Here is a 19,961-nt window from a genome sequence, read left to right as displayed (position 1 = left end):
CGAACACGCCTCCGCGACGCCGGGATCCAAGAGAAGGCCCTGGACTGGACCTCCTCCTTCCTCTCTGGCAGAACACAGGGTGTCCGCCTTCCCCCTTTCCGCTCCGAAGCCACAGAGATCATCTGCGGCGTACCCCAGGGCTCATCCCTCAGCCCCTGGCTGTTTAACATCTGCATGGCACCGTTCACCCTTGTCACCCGACTGCACGACCTCAACATCATTTCCTATGACGATGACACCCAGCTGATCCTCTCCCTCACCAAGGACCCCCACACTGCCAATACCAACCTACAAGAAGGAATGAAGCCGTTGCCAAATGGATGAGGAACAGCTGCCTGAAACTGAACTTGGACAAGACGGGGGTCCTCATCTTTGGATCCACCCCTTCAGCCTGGGACGACTCCTGGAGGCCCACCGCACTGGGAACAGCTCCAACACCCACCGACCACGCACGCAACCTAGAGGTCATCCTTGACTCCACCCTCTCCATGACTAAGCAGGTCAACGCTGTCTCTTTCTCCTTTTTCAACACCCTCCGCATGCCGATCCGATACGAGACGAATGGTCACCCAGGCCCTCGTCAGCAGCAGGTTGGACTACGGAAACGACCTCTACGCAGGAGCCCCAGCCAAACTCCTGAGATGGCTTCAACGCATCCAGAACGCCTCGGCACGCCTGATCCTCGACATCCCATGCCGCAGCCACATCACACCCCACCTGAGAGACCTGCACAGGCTCCCCATCAACAAGAGGATAACCTTCAAGCTCCTCACGCACGCACACAAAGCACACCGCAACTCCGGACCAATGTACCTCAACAGACGACTCACCTTTTACACCCCCACCCGCCAGCTCCGCTCCCCCAACCTCGCCCTCGCCACAGTCCCCCGCATCCGAAGAGCGACCTACTGCTGCTGTCAACGAGGATGGCCCGCCCCGCCCACCCTGGACTTGGCTCAGCAAGAAAAAATAAAATGATAATAACATGTTTTATTATTTTATTTTTCCGTATTTTCACTGTTGAGAGCAGTGGGGCGACGCTCTTCCATCTTAACGTAGGAGCCACCGCTGCTAACATGGTCTCTGCACAATCATTTCATATACTTTTATCGCCATCCAGCTTTTCTATCCCATGATTAGCATATCACACCTATAGGAATAAATGGGAATGAAGGATTTATGATGAAATATAGTTACGGTAAACAACTGAAAATAGAACGGATAATTTGAGTATGATTGTAGCAAATAAGGCAAACCAGATGATTTGACATCATAAGTTGAATGCTCTTTTAGCATATGTAATGGTAGTAAGACCCCTTTAAAGGTTTTGACTAGACTGCAAGAATGAGTAATTGAGGGATTTCTACATGGTCAGAATGCACAGCCTTTATTGTTTTTACAGTATTTACTGTTGTGCCCAGTTTTTAGCAATTATCATATATTTAATAATATGATTCATTTATATTAAATATCAGGTACTACCATGAATAACCTATATTACTATTGGAAAATTCACATATGTCTTAGAACTATAATGCTTTATGTTCTTTCAGATATCTTTGCTTCCAAATAATGTTGCTGACAGCGTGAAACACATAACTGGTGATAAGGTTCTTGCCTCCAGCACCTACCTCCCAGGACCCCCGGGGCAGCCTGGTTCTCAAGGACCCCCAGGTAAGAAAGCATTTAAATAATTATTATGGGCAGCAGATCATAATAAATCCCGCTTATGTCCTTAATTGTGATTCTGAAGGTTGCCCAGGAACAGCACAAATATTGCTTGGTATCTGTAGGGTCAAAATGTGTATGAAGAGAAGCAAATAGTATGTGTTACATAAGAATGTTGCTTAGTGCCATATCTAAAATTCAGGTGCCCGGTGTTGGTTCACAGAGACCGAAGCCATGCCAGGTGTTGTGGAAACCCATAGGTGAAATTTGCACACAGTCTAATGCAGTGGAGGCTGCTATGGAACAAGGAAGGTGGGGCGGGTAGGGAGGATAAACATTTTTTTCACTTACCTGATTCCAGCCGCAGCTTCTCCTCTGTCCTCTTCTCTTAGTGGCTCCCAGCAGCACATTGGCTCCCCGTAGCCAATCACGACTATGCTGTCAACAACATGACAGCAGCGTCATGATTGGTCTGAGCGGCCTGTTTGGCCTCTCAGAAACACAGCCAGATGGAGAAATGCTGATTTAATTTTTCACAAGGTTAGCACTAAGGGCCAGATGTAAAACGTGATTTTGCATGCGCAATGGGTTTGCAAACGTGTTTGCGGATTCAAAAATCACTGTTGGCCATGTACAATTCCTAAATAGCAAGTCAAAATTTATTTGCAACTCACTATTTAGGAATTGTGAGTCACAATTAGGAAGGGGCATTCCCTTCCTAATTGCGTCTGCAATTTTATGTGTGAATGTTTTGTGACCACAAATGCGGTTGCAAAAAACTCGCAAATTATCCCCCTTTTCGAGAAGATGGTAATTTAGTCTCAATTTGGAAGGGGTCCCCAGGTTACCCCTTCCACTTTGTGACTGTCTCACTGTCAAGGGACCACTGCATGCCCATAAAACACAAAACTAAAACGTTACTTTTTTTTTTAATGCATCCCGTTTTCCTTTAAGGAATACGGGCTGCATTTAAAAAAAACAGCTGCTTTATTAAAAAGCAGTCCCAGACATGGTGGTCTGCTGTACCCAGCAGGCCACCATCCCTAGGAGGGCTGGAATTCCCAATGGGCTCACAAATTGCGAGAGGCACATTAATATTAATGAGCCTCGCAATTTTCGACCCCATTGGGAATCGCAAAATAGTGTAATAACACTGTTCTACATTTCATTTAGCGCCTCGCAATTAGCGACTCACAATGAGTCGCAAATTGCAAGGCGCTAATTAAAAGGGTTGTACATCTGACCCTAAGTTCTTGCAGGTAGAAGGATATGGAATCTGATATAAACCTGAATAATGTCTGTTTAGGATCGAACAGATCCTGGGGTGGTCTTATTTTAGTGGCATAGGATACATGTTAAAGGGATGTTCCAATCATATGCCAGCACACTAGCAGAATGAGTTAGACTCAACATTGGTAACCAACATGTCATCGCACTAGAAAGGAATATGGCATGGTATGGTACAGTAACAGTAATGGAGATGACTAGCCAATAATCTAGGCATTTTTTTTCAGTGTACATTGGTATTCGTTGCAGAAATTATATCTATGACAACTTGTATCTTCTTGCAACAGTATTTGTAAACAGTTTCTTTAGCTGTATCATTGTGGAAATTGTTAAAAATATATATTGCCTAACAGAAAGAACAATGGAGCTATAATTCAAATAAAGCTTAGAAGTTGTTGGCTGATTTATATTTTATCTAGCCCAATTTAAATAGAATTGCACGTTATCAAACTAAATTGAAGTGATTACATCAATAGCCTGTGGGAACAGCGGCAGCAAATTAGGCCAGATGAATTACTACTGTGGCCACATGGCACCAATATATCATGAGTTTTAAATGTCATTCTGGTCTAGGGAAATCTGTTGTTCCTTAGAGAAACAGGTAATGGTAAAATGTAAATTGATACTTGAATAGCGCACTACTCACCCGCAAGGGTCTCAAGGCACTTGTGCAAATACCGCTGTGGAACCGGTCCTGGCTTTCCATGTGAGGCGTCCACTCCTGGGCACCCCCAAGGTGGAGGCCAGGCATCCTTAGCATTGTGGGGGCCGTTGTGGAGATTAAGCAAGCTATTGCCCAGAGTTGCACTCTATGATTAGAATAGACACCGAGGCGAGAATTATCAGGTCCTTGGAATTTTGAGCCCAAGACCCGCCGAGGCAGGGAATTGAACCCTGGTCCCGGGCTAGACTTCTGCATCAGGGTCTGCCGCTCTAACCATTGAGCCACACTTCTCCCAGTGGTGGCACTATAGTGACAGATAATGACATATATTAATTTGTAAGATTATCCTGGAAGCAGAAGATTATCCAGTAATCGGAAAGTTCATTATTTGTTTCTGTGATAATAAAAATAATTTGAGAACTGAAGTGTAGAATTAAAATAAATGAAAAAAACATTTTTAAATCAGGGGATTGATTCACATAGTTTTTGTGCATGAAGTAGCTGTCTTTCGTCTGGAAATTCATTAGTAAGCCACTGCTAAGATCATAGCCCCTAACAACATGCAACAAATCTAAAGATATCCAAATGATATATATTACCCCAGTACTGGATTAGGACACTGGGAAGAAATTGATCATTCAACAGAATTTATATTGCTCAATACTGCTTGCACTTTTCTCCATTCAGATACGGTGTGCTAGATTATTTTTCTGTTTACCAGTATGGCTGGAGCCCCTAAAACAGGAATTCAGCACAACTTCTCGAACAATGTGTGTTGTTAATGGTCCAGTCCTTCCTTAGGATTATAATAGTACATTGAATTACTTTAGAATATAATATTCAAACCTAAAGTTCAAAATCATGCCTTCATGTATTTCCCTCTATGTAATGCACAGGTAAATGGGCATTGATGCTAGATGGATTTTGAATTTTTACAGGATCACCAGGACCAAAAGGAAGCTCAGGTCATCCTGGACCACCTGGGCCTCCAGGACCTGCAGGCCCCAGGGGATCAATGGGACCCATCGGACCATCGCCAGACATCTCTCACATCAAGCAAGGCAGGAGGGGCCCAGTGGTTAGTATTTGAAATGTATCAGAAAGATGTTCTAATCTCCCTAGCTATGTGCTAACACACTGTATATTTTCTCTAGGGTCCACCAGGAGCTGCTGGGAGGGATGGCACAAAGGTGTGTATACATATTTGCTTTAAGTGTGCATGTTAATGTCTGATACCAGGTGCTACAAATTCTAACGTTGTATATTTATTTATGTGACGTGGAAGCTATTTATGTGTCTATTTCAAAGATCTTAGTGGATACAATTGCTCCTTAATATAGTGGGAATAAGTAGATAGATATGAAAGTTATTTCAAATTTATTTTTATTTGTTCACTTTTATATATAGGAACATGGACATTAATACATCTTTAACTCTTTCACATGATTAATGAATGCTTCCAAATTTACTAGGAATTGAGCACAAGTAAATTTATCTGTAACATGAAAAGGTTCCCAGTTTATATAAATGTTAATTGAGCCAATTTGATGATTAATGTATATGGAGAGGATTGATGTTCAAACAAAATAAACTAGAAAGGCTTCCTATATCAATTAATGTCCAAACATTTTGAAGAGTGTTCATTTGGAGTGGCAAACAATTTATAATGACAATAGACCCAAGAAAATATATAGATCTGACATCTCCATCATCTTGTTGCCTTGGTCAACTGCACTTTTTAATTTTTAGTAAAAGTTTAAGCCCCAAACTGCAGACTGCTGCCTTCGGTGTCACACCTAAGGATAATTTAGAGAGCTGGGACACCTTGGGTGTTCCCACCCGTAGTTCTAAAGGAGTAGCCCCTTAGCTCACTCAGGCCATCAAGTGGCTTTTGGTAGCTGGGTCTTAGTTTTGTGTGGTAGATGTTGGTTTATTAGTGTAGCCTCTGCAATACATATTGTAGCCTAGGGAGTTTACACCAGGGTGAAAATTGATTTGCTCTAATTTTGCCAGTGGTAACATTCAATACTGAGAAAACTGTTTTTGACCTAAACTTCCATATGAAAAGGGGACCAACATTAGACATTGTAATTCTAGTGTGTAGTTTGGTGTAATTGCACAATGACTCTCACAGCCCACATTGCTGCAGTTGACCCCAATTCTGATTACAAACGGGTGAGTACTTTGTATGAGGAGCACCAAACCATTGTAACCACTTTGTAGTTATTTGAACCACCATTACACGATTCTCCACAAGGTAGATTGGGTTCTAGCAATCAAGGGCATAACAAGTATTGCAATGACGAGAAATCTTTTATCTTCTGAGAGGTCTGAAAATTGCAAATTATTTATTCAGTTTAAATTCTGGACTAGTCCTCTCACACTATCATTTGCTAATACTGTTTGTTTCCTACTGTTGCACCTAAAAGTGTTATGTGTACACTGTTCTACATTATAAATCATACAAATAATAATACAAAAAAGCAAACTTTGTCATCTGTATAACAAGGATATGTGATCATTGCTTACCATCTGTCCCCTTAAAGAGGCACCCATAAACAAAAATACACTTTTGTTTTCAGGGTGACAGAGGAGCTCCAGGGCCAAGAGGAACCCCGGTAAGTAAATGTATATAATTTATGTATTTTTAATAATAATATGGTTAGTGTAAAACCAACAATTACCACTTAAGTTGTTACATACTTAATGCAAAGCATTGTATGGCCTAATTGTAATCAACACATTTTCAAACATTCAGCTAAAGCACAACACCTATCTGCTACAATGGATTTCTTTACACAATGTTCATTTCTACTTTGTATCTTAGTTGGAGGACCTGGACCATCAGGTGTCCCTGGTTTTATAAAAGGTGCCATACCTAGTCTCATCATTCTTGCCGACTTTCTCCTAACTAATAATGTTCTGTTCTACGTTTCTGTTTTCTTGCTGCCTGCAATTAGAAGACTTATGGACTTTTCACGCATTAAATATGCTATGCTACCCAGTGTCCAGTGCATACAAAACATTTACCAGCAGGGACCTTCATTCTCATCCCTCTTCCCTTCTTCCAACCATTGTAAAGCAAACATAGGGCCTTATTTAGAGTTAGGGGGACAAGGTACTCCACCACAAATGTGGCAAAGTATTCTGAACATCAAACAGTTGGCCCACCTCTCTATTTAGAGAAGGGCCAACTGTCATATTTCTACCAGAGAAGCTTCCTCTGCCTCAATCGGGCCAATGATGTACGCATTATATACTGTCACCCCTATTCAGGGCAGCCATTCTGACGTAGTTCTTTTCCTGTTTCTAACCATTTGGAAACTCCTAGTGAGCCCAAACAGGAATGACTAAAACGTATCCAACACACTATGAGAAAACATGCAGGGTGTCTTTGGGAGTTTGTTTTTTTAAAAGCAAAAAAACTTTGCTGAATGACTGCTGGAAATATGGTGGCCTCTCAGGAAAGCTACAGTGCCTGCAGAGGAGATGCTGTGGCGGGGGCTTCTCAAAAGGCAATCAAGGCAGGTGGAAATCTCTAAATGTGGAGGGTGGTTATCTGCCAAGGTGACAGATGCTATACCTTCAGGCAAAGATGATATTTCATTAGTTTGAGCTGAGGCAATTTCTGGTAGCATGAACATTCAAAGAAAGTGAAAATTCACTGACTTGCAATTTTTCATTAGTTGGGTTAGCCTCTTGAAAATCTTTTCTGATGAAGGCGTTGTGAAAATATTTTTGTTTACCATTAATGATGATATGTCAAAAATGTCTTTTTATATTAGTATTTTAAAAACTTGATAACACATCCAGCAATAATTACTACCAACTGGAAATACCTATGGAAAAAACAACTAAAAATTGAAGTTCCATATCTTGTGATATCTTCATGTTTCCCAACTCACAATTCCATGTGTGACTAGTAAGGCAAGTATCCCAGAGCCATGGCAATATATAAAATGTAGATTCCTGTTGAATAGCAATTAAATACACAGGAGAGGTCCTGGAAATGAAAAACCACAAAGCCCAGAGGGCAAAGCAGCATCCTGTAATGCAGTCTATCTCATGATTTAAATTCAAGAATTGTGCAAAATCAATGGTTTTATTTCGTTGTTCGCTACGTTTTTTTGCGTTACATCAATCCCATTAACAGATCCTATTTTATCTTCATATTCTTACTGTTACTCAGGTTGCTTTCCTCAAGTTAGCTTTTATTAAGTTTATTTTTCACGTTAATACAAATCAATAAATGTTCCAAGGCCCACTGTTGCAGGGATTCAGCTAGGAAAGCAAAAAAGTGCCTTGTGATGACAGGACGTCAGATTTTAGTGACTGTGTGTCTCTACCACGTCTACCAGTACCTTTTGTCCCAAATCTGGGCTAGCTCACAGTGCCTCATCTGAACTCCTAACCTTGCCAGAGTAGCAGGTGATTTTGGCAAAGCTAGAACATTACCCTCAAGTCCCCAAGGGAACTGTGACACAGATCATCACCTTTCGTCCTTCACTTAAGCATGCCCCGAGTAAACAAAAGAAAGAACTGATGTAAGTTAACAATACATTTGTTGAAACTACCGTAGTCTATTATGAAGCAGATGAGCTGTGATAAGAACGCAAATACAACTGAGCAAAGTAATGAATATTACTAGCAGACAGTAAACAATAAAAAATTAGATCATGACAAATGATCTATCTGTCTGGGTCTATTCTTATCTGTAAGGCAAAGGGATATATTAGTGATCTCCGGGATTAGAAATGAACCCTAATGCCTGGCGTTAATTCGTTCAAGGGCAGGTCTCTCTGCTGGAATTCGTCTCTCTGGCCCCAAAGGGACAAGACACAGTTTATATAATAAAACTATTGCGTTAGAAGGCTGCAGCTGGGCTACCGTGTTCTGTCTAAAATGTTAGCAGCTGTTGCTGACCGAGCAGAAAACAGTACAACATGAAGTTTTGTATTCTAGACTACCTTGGACATTATGTACTCACGGAATCGCAAGAAGAATCACTGAATAACAAAGCAACATGTACAGCATATTTTTAAAATAACGTCACAAAAACAAAGGTGGTCTGTGTGGCTGTGTAAGAAGAAGTAGCCTAAAACACCTAATTTGCTAAACTAAGGGCAAGCCAAAGTGGGTCCAGAAGGGACATCTCTACAAACAGTAAGCACACTGACATAAAAATTTAAACAGTCTTAAATGGACAAAAATATAAAGAAAATAATTTTTGACATAGAAAGTCCTACAGGGTCTAGGAACGACAACATAGCTTAGACTACTAACTATTAATAGGAACTAGGGAGCAGTGAATGACTGTAAATGATTCTGTCACCATCCCTTGCTTTAAAAGTATCAGGAATAAGCAAATAGGAAGTGAACAGTAACTTAAACCTTGTGCAGATAATTTATGCAGAGGCAAAACATAGGGAGAGAATGAAATATAATCAAAAGGACAGCATACAAGAGTAACCAAACCCGGCAATAGCGAAACTAAAAACCATTTAATAGCCTTCAATATTCTATTCCTTGCTGTTTTACTATTTGCATTAAGTGCTCAGTTTTACAACTCACCATGTCAGTAAGAGGAGTGCAAATAGTTATTTCTCATTTTACTCAGTATCTTTAACATGGTCTTCAGATGGTCAGGGAACTGGCAGCATCACATAAGGTATAGAGCACATTCACTAAGTACAATGGTCATCAGGTAAATCTGTGTCATCATCAACATCTTGGTGGCTGTACATCAAGATCTGAATTGGAAAGTCTAACGCTCATTGAAAAAAATGTCCCCCTATCAGCTGCTGAGACACTCACATTGTAAGCACAGAATTTTCTTAGTTTTCCCAAAATGTAAGTGGGTAAGAGCTGGAGACAGGAGTTTTACAAAGTTCATCTGGCCTGGAAAAGCTTTCTGAAGTTGTTCAGAAGTTGGAATAAGCATAAGGGAAGCGCTGCTAAAAACCTACTACAGTAGGGTTTTCTGTTCTTCCCACTATTTTCTTTTGTCAACCATTGGATCCCCATTTATGATTTTAGTGCATAAAGGAACAGTGTATGCTGAAATTCTATTTTTGATATTTTAACTTTTTCAGTACACTACCCTTGAACAAATGGCCATAACATTAAAAATTGTTTTATAAAAATGTTGGATGTATAATATGAAAAAAACAAATATTATGGGTGCGAAAAGGTAAAACATTTTAGTAGTTACATTCGTAATAGTTTCTTTCAACAATTTGCATTCATTTTCACAGAAAGCATCAAAAAGAAAAGCAAAAATTAGATCAGCAGGCTTCGGCAATCGACCTACAGAGTAATGTAACATTACAATTAAACGATTAGGAGCGCCCTATGTAAGTTCCGTCAGTGGAGAGGGAGTGCAAGTGCAGGTTGAATAAAGTCCTGGATTTATATGAAGTAATCAATGGCCAACAATAGCAGTATCGGACACCCATAGATACAGACACATATCACAAATATCTGTCATCCCCATAAGAATTAGTTAAGGCAACCAGTGGTTGAGAACAGCCCTGTGAATCACCCACCAGTTTAACATCTATGTGGACTCTAGCTATTTTCTATGGTGAAAAGAGGTTTTGTATGATGATGAAAGGGTCTTTTCTGAATCACTAGCAGCAGGAACATCTTAAGGTTTTTTAGGGACCCTTGGCCAAGGGCATTGTGGTGTCCGCTGTTCAGAACAGCTTTGAATTGATGATCCAATTTCAGCTTTTTCATACCTTATTTGGCCAGGTCCCTGACAGTGTACAGGTACACTCATGCTAAATCTACATGTGTTTCCAGCAAATATTCAAGGTTTGTGACTTGTGTATTTAATGGATGTATGACATCACAACGCATGCTTTTACCACGCATGCTTTTACATCGCAACTTTTACAACGCATGCCTTTACAACGCATAGTGTTGAGGGGTGCTGGATAGTGAATAGTTTAATTTAGTATTCCAACTCCAGTCCCCGTGGATAGTAGGGAAGGTGTTGGATAGTAAATTAAATCTATTCCCTATCCTAGAGCGCCCCCCAGCGCAATGCGTTGTAATGGTTTGCGTTGTAAAAGTTGCGATGTAAAAGCACTGCGTGGTAAAAGTTGCGTTGTAAAGGATGTTTCCCGTATTTAATATTGTAACAAAGCAGCAGCTTACTAATATTACTGCAAATAATCTCTGTGACACCCTCTCACTTCTCATATGTGAGGTCCTGCTTTAATCTAAAAAGGCTTTAAATGGATGTTGCATAAAACAAACACAACATTTCTCTGCAAAATGTCTGTAATAGACTCACATATCACCCATATGAAAAGAAAAATTAAGGGAACATGGTATTTAAAAAAAAGAATTAAGAATTTTTCAAGGTCATCAGGGTAAGAATCTCTGCAGAACAGATTTGGCTCTCTAGGGGGCCTCCCTGAAAGGCTGGGCCCAGGGCCGGAGCCCACTTTGCCCATGCCTTGAAATGTCCTCTGACTAACAGATCAATGTTAAGTGACAAGCCAATAATGACCTCAGAGAATTAATCCATTGCGATGGTTCCATGGTTGGTGCTGCTTCCTAATTATCATAGTGTTGAAAAACGATGCAGCATATGTGAGGCCTGCACAAATAATATGACTACATTTGTCCTTCACTGGGAACCAAACACCCAATTGTAGCGCCTGACTCTCAGAGGGTAGCGTTGCAGAGCAGTCTGAGGCTTACTTAAGGGAGGTGGTGTGGGCTAGTATTCGCCATTTGCAGGTGCGCAAAAATAACACTCAATAATTGATTGTCCAGTCTGTAATTTGCTTTATAAAAGTAAGAGTGCATTTATTAAACACACACACTATACAATACTATGCACCAATTTCCAAATATACATAAGCTGTTGGAATTACTTTGTGACATTGCATAACATCTCCTCCCCTCCTGCAAGGAGGGGTGGGGTCTAGTACCACCACTCTCATGAATGCACATCATCTTACCCCCCAATGCAGTTAGTGGATCATAACCTGGAGCAAGGGCCCTGCGCACTGGCACCATCCCAGTGGCGACTCACCCAGTACTTCCACCAGCATTTAAAATAGGTAACCCTGCCTTGGTGGCACACAACCCTGAGTGAGCATTTCCTACCGACCATAAGGTATGCGCATCTATATCTTAAGGGCTAACAGTCTGGGTTCTTCACCTAAGCGCAGCAGCAAGAATACATGTTTACGAATCACTTTAGAGCGACAGTACTCATACCATTTGGATATCATTAGAATGCATTGCAATTACAGCTCCTAAAAGCATCACAGATAAAATCACAGGTTTAAGTAAATACAGTCAGACAGCCTAGCAGGAATGTCTAGCCACTTAAATCCCCTTTGCTTATGACTCCACCTTAATCATGTACATTAAACACATGAACTTGAATCCATCTATAAAGAATAACATTAGTAAAAGCCTTTATGGTGCAATTACACTTTTTCACCTCCAGGGGATTTCCTTCTCCAGACATCCACCACCTCAACTCTTCACTCCATGAAGTACTTTTCAATTCACCCTCAGCTGAAGATCAAAAGTTCCAGCCCAGAAGGTGATAAATGCAAGCTGAGCCCTTGAGGGGTTATTCTTTCCAATCCCCAAGACACTTAGGGTGAGACTTTTCTCTTCGTGCAGGGGGGAGACTGCGCTTCTCCAGCAGCTCCCCCAGCACCTGCACCTTCAAGTGGTGGTGACCCCGTCCTCCTGGGGCCACCACAAGTAAAGAAAATGATGGTTTTACCTTGCAGGCCGTTCCTGGCCTGCAAGGCATTATGGGAATCGCTGAATATTAGATGAGCGGCTCTCCCGCTGCTCCGGGGAGAGCTGCGATATGGCCTCCGACCGCTTCTTGGGCCTGTTGGGGGGCCCGGTCCCACCTGGACCCCCAGATGGGCTCCGACGGCTCAGGGAGCCCACCCCCAGCCGCTCCTCCTCCTTTCCAGGGTCCGGTCCCACCTGGGCCCCTCACACAACTGAAGGTCTTCCTCGGGGCTCCGGTCCCACCTGGGACCCCCGCATTCCTTCTTCGTTGGAGGGCAGCCCGGGGAGCCCACCCCTGGCTGCCCCCTGCGGCTCCCCGCGTGGCCAGCACACTTCTGTGCTGCCGCGGGAGCCGGCCGAGCACTTCTGGTCTGACCGCTCCGGTGGGCAGACGCAGACTCAGCGGTCCCGTTGGGACCTCGGGGGAGTGCGGCGGCCCTCCCCCAGCCTTCTCCTCTATGTCGGGGCCCGGGGATGGGGTCCCGGGCCCCTGGATATCTTTTGGGGCGATGGCGCTCCCCCTCTCCACCTCGGGGCCCTGAGATGGGGTCCCAAATCCCTCCTCCTCTAAATAGGGTTTCCTGATGGTGCACCCCATTGCCATTTTTGTCGGTGGCCAGGGTGGGCTCCTGGCGCCCTATGTGGGTATTGTCACAGGGAGGCCAACGGCGCTCCCCGGCCATCCTCCTCGCGGGGGGGCACAACGGCACTCCCTGCCTCCATCTTCGGTGGGGGCCAGGGTGTGCTCCTGGCACCTCGTGGGGGCACCTTCACGGGAAGCGCGACGGCACACCCTGGCTTTACTTCTCCTTCGGGGCAGCCCCGGGACCTGACCCACCCCGGGGGCATCTCTGAGACCGACGGTGGAGCCCCACGCGCTTCCTCGTCGGTCTTCTATGGGGTCAAAGGTTGCCCACCTTCCGGGGCCATATCTCAGCCCCCGGGGGTCCGATCTGCCCAATTTTCACGTCTTCTTGCTCCTGGTGGCGTCCCCAAGCCACTGGGAGCACTCTCCTTCGTACTCCAGGTCTCCAAGAGGGTGCATTCTGCAGGGATCGGTTTTCACTGGCTCCCTGCGTCTCTCTTCCCCCCGCGCAGAGGCCTCTTCTTCTGCCCACCTGTCCTGGGCTCTTCTTCTGGTGCTGTTAGAGGCCTGGGGGGGCAGTCAGGGGTGTCCTCCTTCCAACTGCCCATTGCGCCAGGCTCCAGCACCTTTCGTCTCAGCAGACCACACCCCAGAGAGAGCTTTTCTTCCTGTGCAAGTACTTTTTAAAAGTTGAGTAGGGGTCTGGCAGGAAGTCTCTGTGTGTCCTATCAAACAGCGACACATCACTTCCCTGCCCCTGCTCCCCCCTTCTTGTCCAGCCTCTGGGTTGTTCAAAATGGAGTCGTCCAGTGTCTCTGGCCACATGGCATCTGAAACCCAACTCCTTCCCCCCTCACTGCCTTCCCTCCTTGGTGCAGCCTGGTGCCTGGCACCCAGTGACAGCTGCTAATGGATGAGCCTGTAGCCCCACCCATCTTCTTCTTTGTGGAGAGGAGGCCTTAGCTTGTGGAAGAAAGGTTATCAATCCATCCAGCTGAGGTCATCCCTCAGCCTGGGTCTGGTCATGGCTGGCTCAGAGAAATATGACAGTTCTGTATGACCCAAAAGCAGTACAAATAGGACTTTGGACTCTGCAGAATACTTCTTTTCACATCCGCCATACTGGACCTTAGTGCATGTCTGTAATCTGTAGGCCTTGTGGAAGTTACTCTAGCCATGGGTTCCACTTCCCCATAAGGGAATAATGAAGTGAAAAACACATTAAAACACACTGAGTTTCCCTGGCATGTTTCCTTCCAGTGTAAAGCCTATTCCATGTCACCACCCAGTTCTGCATAGGTCCTGCCACACCATTCAGTTTGTACCTGCTCCTGGACTGCGCACGCTAGGAATCTCCCCTGCGAAGCCCCTACACATGTGCACACGCATGTACACATGTGTCTGCATGTATCCAGCGCGGTGCCCCATACTCCAGCTACAGCGGCCTAGTCAAGCCAGGGGGACACCAGTAAAATCTCCATGCAGTCTCCCTCCTTATGAGTTCACTGTGGATGAGTCCCAGATTATGAGGCTCCCCCACAGTAAAAGCTCAACAATTAGGTGCCCAAAAAGCAAACAATCTGTGCGGCCCCTAGTGTCAGAACCACCTTCTAACACATAGATACCCTAAAGATAAATCATTGTACCTCATAATTATATTTATCTATGACACTGTAAAGTACAGAGTGCTACTGACAGCAGTCTCAGGGTGGGTTATGTGACCAGATGAACAAAACAGGATTTGTAGCTGAAGGAGGTTTTACTAATCCATAAGAGTACCTGTGATTGTTTAGGGCACAGCCTTGACATGGGGCCTTCATCTGTGTAAGTTAGTGTTTAATTTTAACACAAGGGCTTAGCAATTGTAATAATGTTCTCACTAATGTAGATGACAAAACATACTTTTTAGTGTCTAAATGATGTTATGATAACCCAATATTGGATTGAAATCTTGAATGAATCAAAGAAAACCAGCCACAAAAGACAACATTATACATATACGAGAACATACATGCCTATTGAAAGACCTTCATAAAGATGACTTTCCTAAACTATTAAAGGGGACATTGAGTGTAGAGAGTGTAAAGAAAGTACAGTTCTCTTTACCTTGTCATGTACCTCTAACAATAGCCAACAATGGCCATTCAATAATGTTTCTTTGTTCGATGATGGCTACTGTTTCCTATGCATTTTGACATGATTCACCGAATAGCCCTTTTGCAGATCTAAAACATTTTCCTATTATGAAGAGAGAGTCCTGAATCCAAAAAGTTCAAATCTACTCTTGAAACTTCTTGTAAAGGGAAATTAGAGGATTAATCATGCAGAACATCCTATGAATAATAAGAGATGATGCTCGAATAATGCAAGAGTAGTTCTGCATTTAGCACTATTTTTAGGCACAAAAATGCCCCACCAAGTCCAAAACAGATGCAAGGATGCATTTTGTATTAAGAAATAGCGCTAAATGCAGCAGAACATGAATAGTGAGCCGGAGTGGTCGTTCGCACTCTCTAAATGTGCTTTTGCTGAAAGATTGTCCCTCACAAATTACTCCACAAAGGAGGCATAATGGCTTAATTATCAGTAATTTCACGTCAAAGAGTAATGCGGGATTACTGAAATTACTCCAATTACTCCAACATATTCGAAATTCTGCCCAGGCCAATTTATCACCCTAGGTCTGATAATATAATTTATGTTTGATAATATACTTCATGTTTTATTTTATTTGCATGCAATATGTACTCCTCAGTGTATTATACCCACACTCTGCAGAAAGATCCTAGAGTCTGTTGTCAGTGTGGTCCCCACATGCTGAATAAACCATGGTTTATTTATTTCCAGGGCCCGCCTGGTTCCTTTGACTTCCTCCTCCTCATGATGGCGGACATCAGGAATGACATTGCTGAACTTCAGGAGAAAGTGTATGGCCACCGGACACATTCCTCGACAGAGGAGTTTCCCTTTCCTGGGGAACTTACAAACTATCAAGATACAGTAGACTTTGGATCTGGAGAGGACTATAAAAAAAGAACTGTGCCAAAGGACTCACGAACAGACAAAAAACATCAGCACTAACTGCTTTGGCTGAAGCGAACTGTACTTTTTCAAAGATGTACAATGTATAAAAAAAATGCACTGATGAATGTAAAATATGTATATTATTTTCCAATCTCTTCCTTGCCTATCGCAATGTATCATGCTTTACCATCGTCTGTGTAGTCCTATAGTTACCTGTAGTTTATTTTAGTGATAATCCCTGTTGAGTTGCATATTTGGGGTACATGTAGAAGGAAAGTAAGAAACAATCTTATCACATTGGACCAATTTTGCATAAATGTTATAATCTGTTTACAATTGACAATGGCCCAAATACACATACTAACCAATTAAGTAAGCGAAGCAATATTAGTGCTAAACAGTGGTGTCCACTGCTTCCTAAAACATTCATCACGCTCAGTGGAAAACATTGTTGTCAGTCATTCAATTTTGTTTAAGATCCTTGAAATTCCACAAATATGTATTAAAACGTGTACCAATACCCTCACAGCTGCTTGTTAACTGTTTATAGAGTCCTTCAATACTTCAATATGGTTTCAGACTGCATAGAGAAAAAGAGGAATTACTTATTATATGTCTGCAGATACGTGTATTCCTAATTATGGATATAAAAGTGTTCAAGGTGCTTGGTAATTTTTGATTGTCTGCTCAGTAGTGCTAGAGCACTGGGGCCCTTTGCCAAATCTCCCTGCAACTGAGCTTTTTAGTTGACTGAAGAATAAAGAGGAGTTAGCAACATCCACAAATTCAATTTACAGTGTAACCCATTTGGCCACACAGTGAGGACTCAACGTGGGCAGCTGGGATTAAGCATAGATTTATTAATAACTCAGGGCCTAGTTGATATACATCAGTCTTATGAATACATTGTAAAAATACAAATTCACTACTGGCAGACCAAACCATCTGACAAAATTAAGCCTTAACAACAGGAAACAAACAACATATTCAGTAATGGCAATGCCGAAAATTAGGAACAGAATTTGATTGTCAGAATATAATTTGCGCTCTCCTTGCCTATGCATAAGTAAGGCCAGATTATTCAATGAAGTCTAACCTAGGGGGTCATTAGGATTGCGTTTTTTCCGCATCCTCCGGACCGGCGGAAGTGTCCGCTGGCCCGGAGGATGCGGAAAAACCGCTGCGGACCCTTCAAAGGCCCCCCGCCAGAGTAGGATGGCTGGGGGTCAGGAAGACCGTCCGCCGCTTTTCCGCCAAGGTCCCCTTCCGACCGCGGCAGAAAAGCTCTAATATGGAGGCGGTGTCTAACAGACACCGCCAGCCATATTAGGATGGGGGTAAACAGATGCCTTTCTGCGGCGGATTCTCTGCCGTGGAAAGGCATACAGTGATTTCTTTGGGGGCCTGTTGCGGGCCCCCATGGTGAAGGGGGGGTGGGGGGTGCACATGGGGGGTACCTATGGTACCCGCCTGCATTTGCATGCACAAAGCGGCAGGCACGCACGGTGCCTGCCGCTTTGTGCATGCAAATGCGAAGCATGCATTTTTAACATTGCCGCGGGTGCTGCTTCAAGCAGCACCCGCCGCAATGTTAAACATACAGGATGTGACCGCCAGGGTTGCGTCACATCCTAATTTGCACGGAGGGACCGCCGCTGCCCCTGCGGATGGTCCCTCCTCCTCTGGGGTGGCGGACGGACGCAGGTCCGCCATCCTAATAGGGCCCCTAGTTAGGATGAGTGGGAAAACCCTAAGCTGCTAGAATAAAGCAGAAGGGTGTCACCATTGTGGAGACCTTCTGTAGAAGTTCTCTCAAGTCAAAGCTACGCAACAGAGAAAAAGCAAAGAAGTCTGTTCCCTTCAAGTCTAAAAATAATCTGTTTAAAGCTAAAGTGTTATAACCAATTAAACCCACAAAAGAACATTTGAGAATCCCATATCACATGTCTGAAGGCTCTCCCACCTTCTCAGTGTGAAACTATGGCAACTACACTTGAAAATTCCCCTCTTCTGAGCCATCCCTTGGAACTTCCTTGGGTACCTTCTGTCTCATTATACAGCACAGGCAGTGGTCCTCTCTTTGTTCATTAGTGCTTCTCGTCCTTGCCAATAATACTCCTCCAGAGCCTCACTTACTCTTATATCCATTGTGCCTTTAAGTAACCATGAGATCATCCAAATGTACCTGGAGAGGAGAGAAAAACATTGCAACCCAGGCAAGTTTTCACGTTGAAGGTTAAACATTACAATCCAAATGTATAAGTCCTTTGGTCAAATTAACGTAGCAATCGTTCAGTACACATTTAAATGCATGGCTATGGATACATATACAGTCATAATGTACATGCTGATTACCATATAAATTAACGCGTGATTATACAGGAATTAGCAATATTATTCAAAGCACCCAAATGCAGATATATATGAGCACTGCAATTCAGTGACAATGTAAAGAAAGCATTAGAATGCACATTCATATTTTGGTGGGGTTTATATAGCCCAAACACGACCAAAGGTATCAGAGCGCTTTACTTGAGCACCTGTTGCGTTACAGATGGACACATTCATTTTGTTAGGCAATGCGAGATTGTGATTTTCTCAGAATCACAGGATGTTGAGCATCCCTGCTGAGTCTCGAACCAGTTCCCCAGCTTTGAGGTCAACTGCTCTAGACAGTAACTACCCCTTTTATATCTGTTCAAGTTTACCACATTACATTAATGATATTAAATCACGCAAATACATGAGACCACATACACGTATATATGGCATGGTCAAAATTAAAAAGGGTGCAGCCAAAATGAAGCTGCTCCAGTCCCCCTTTTGATGGCCATCACAACTTAAAATCTGATCTTATCAGATGGACCAGCTAAAGCCATGTAATTTTTAGCATCTTTTGTCTAGATTCTTCCAGACGTTTCATTACTTCTTAATATCGACTATGAGTCACCTCTAGCTCTAAATCTGCTCTCTTTCTCTTCACTCACTGACTTCCATGCACTTATATCCCTTAAAGATCACAACTAAGAATATTACATCAGCGGCAATTAACCCAAGGGGTTCAAAATAACACCCAAAATTCCACTTCCCAGATTTCCAAAACGTTTCAGGTGACTTCCCAAGTACGTGTTGCTTCCAACTCCTGCAAATCCTTGTGCAAGTCAGAAGTATTTGTAATACACTTCTTCAAATCGTTACTCTTGTCAGGAATGTAGGTGCAACTTTGCTGGACCGTTAAACATCTGGCACGCTCCGCCCTCTTTTGCGAGCAGGATGTCTAATGCAAGGCGGTTTTGCAAGACCATAACCTGACAGCCACCATTTCCATATCTATAAATAATAAAGCTCCTGTTGTACTAGTCGCCAACCTATCCATTATAGTGGACAATTTCTAATGTTAATATCATTCAAAATCAACCCATCATTGCACCAAAAATATCTCCCACTACTTCTCCAGCACCAACACCTCACTTAAGCCCGGAATTCTGTTGCCACACAAAGTCAATGAGATGTTCCACAGGATAAATGTTTGAGAAAGTATACCTAGGTAGCAAGTACCATACTAACCTCTGGGCAACGTGAAAAAAGCATGTGCTTCACAAATATAGAAGTCTCTAAGAATAACAGGATCATCACCCATCAAAGAATAAATTCCAATTTCCCCTAACTTCAAATAGATGCTCATACTCACTGTTTCCCACAAAATAATTGTCAAATGAAGACTGCTTCACAAATATACATAATTTCCCTTTATGTTTCCAATCTAGAGTGATTGCTGCTTGATTTCCTGACACTGAATGCACTATTTCCTCTTTAGTTCACTTAGACCACTTTTGTTCATTCTTAATATTTTCGTCTGTTTTTGACTTAGATTACAAATGTATCCTCCTGTCTTCAACCAAATGTAAAAAAATCTTCTCAACCGCTGTTAGAAGGCAAATAAATACTACA

At 43.0% G+C, this 19,961-nt stretch overlaps 1 protein-coding gene across 1 annotated transcript in view; it reads left to right on the top strand.

Moving 5' to 3' along the window:
• CCBE1 (collagen and calcium binding EGF domains 1) overlaps window positions 1-16,536 on the top strand; it is an 824,981-nt gene extending 808,445 nt beyond the window's left edge. The window contains exons 7-11 of the mRNA XM_086960489.1: window positions 1,554-1,674; window positions 4,558-4,697; window positions 4,774-4,809; window positions 6,202-6,237; window positions 15,834-16,536. Of these exons, the coding sequence (XP_086816615.1) occupies window positions 1,554-1,674; window positions 4,558-4,697; window positions 4,774-4,809; window positions 6,202-6,237; window positions 15,834-16,067 (567 nt within the window). The 3' untranslated portion in view covers window positions 16,068-16,536. The remainder of the gene's footprint in view (window positions 1-1,553; window positions 1,675-4,557; window positions 4,698-4,773; window positions 4,810-6,201; window positions 6,238-15,833) is intronic.
• The last annotated feature ends 3,425 nt before the right edge of the window (window positions 16,537-19,961 follow it).

Source organism: Lissotriton vulgaris, chromosome 3_1, assembly GCF_964263255.1.
Source record: "Lissotriton vulgaris chromosome 3_1, aLisVul1.2, whole genome shotgun sequence".
In the NCBI taxonomy this organism is placed as follows: Eukaryota; Metazoa; Chordata; class Amphibia; order Caudata; family Salamandridae; genus Lissotriton; species Lissotriton vulgaris.
This window is presented reverse-complemented; position numbering and strand designations above follow the sequence as displayed.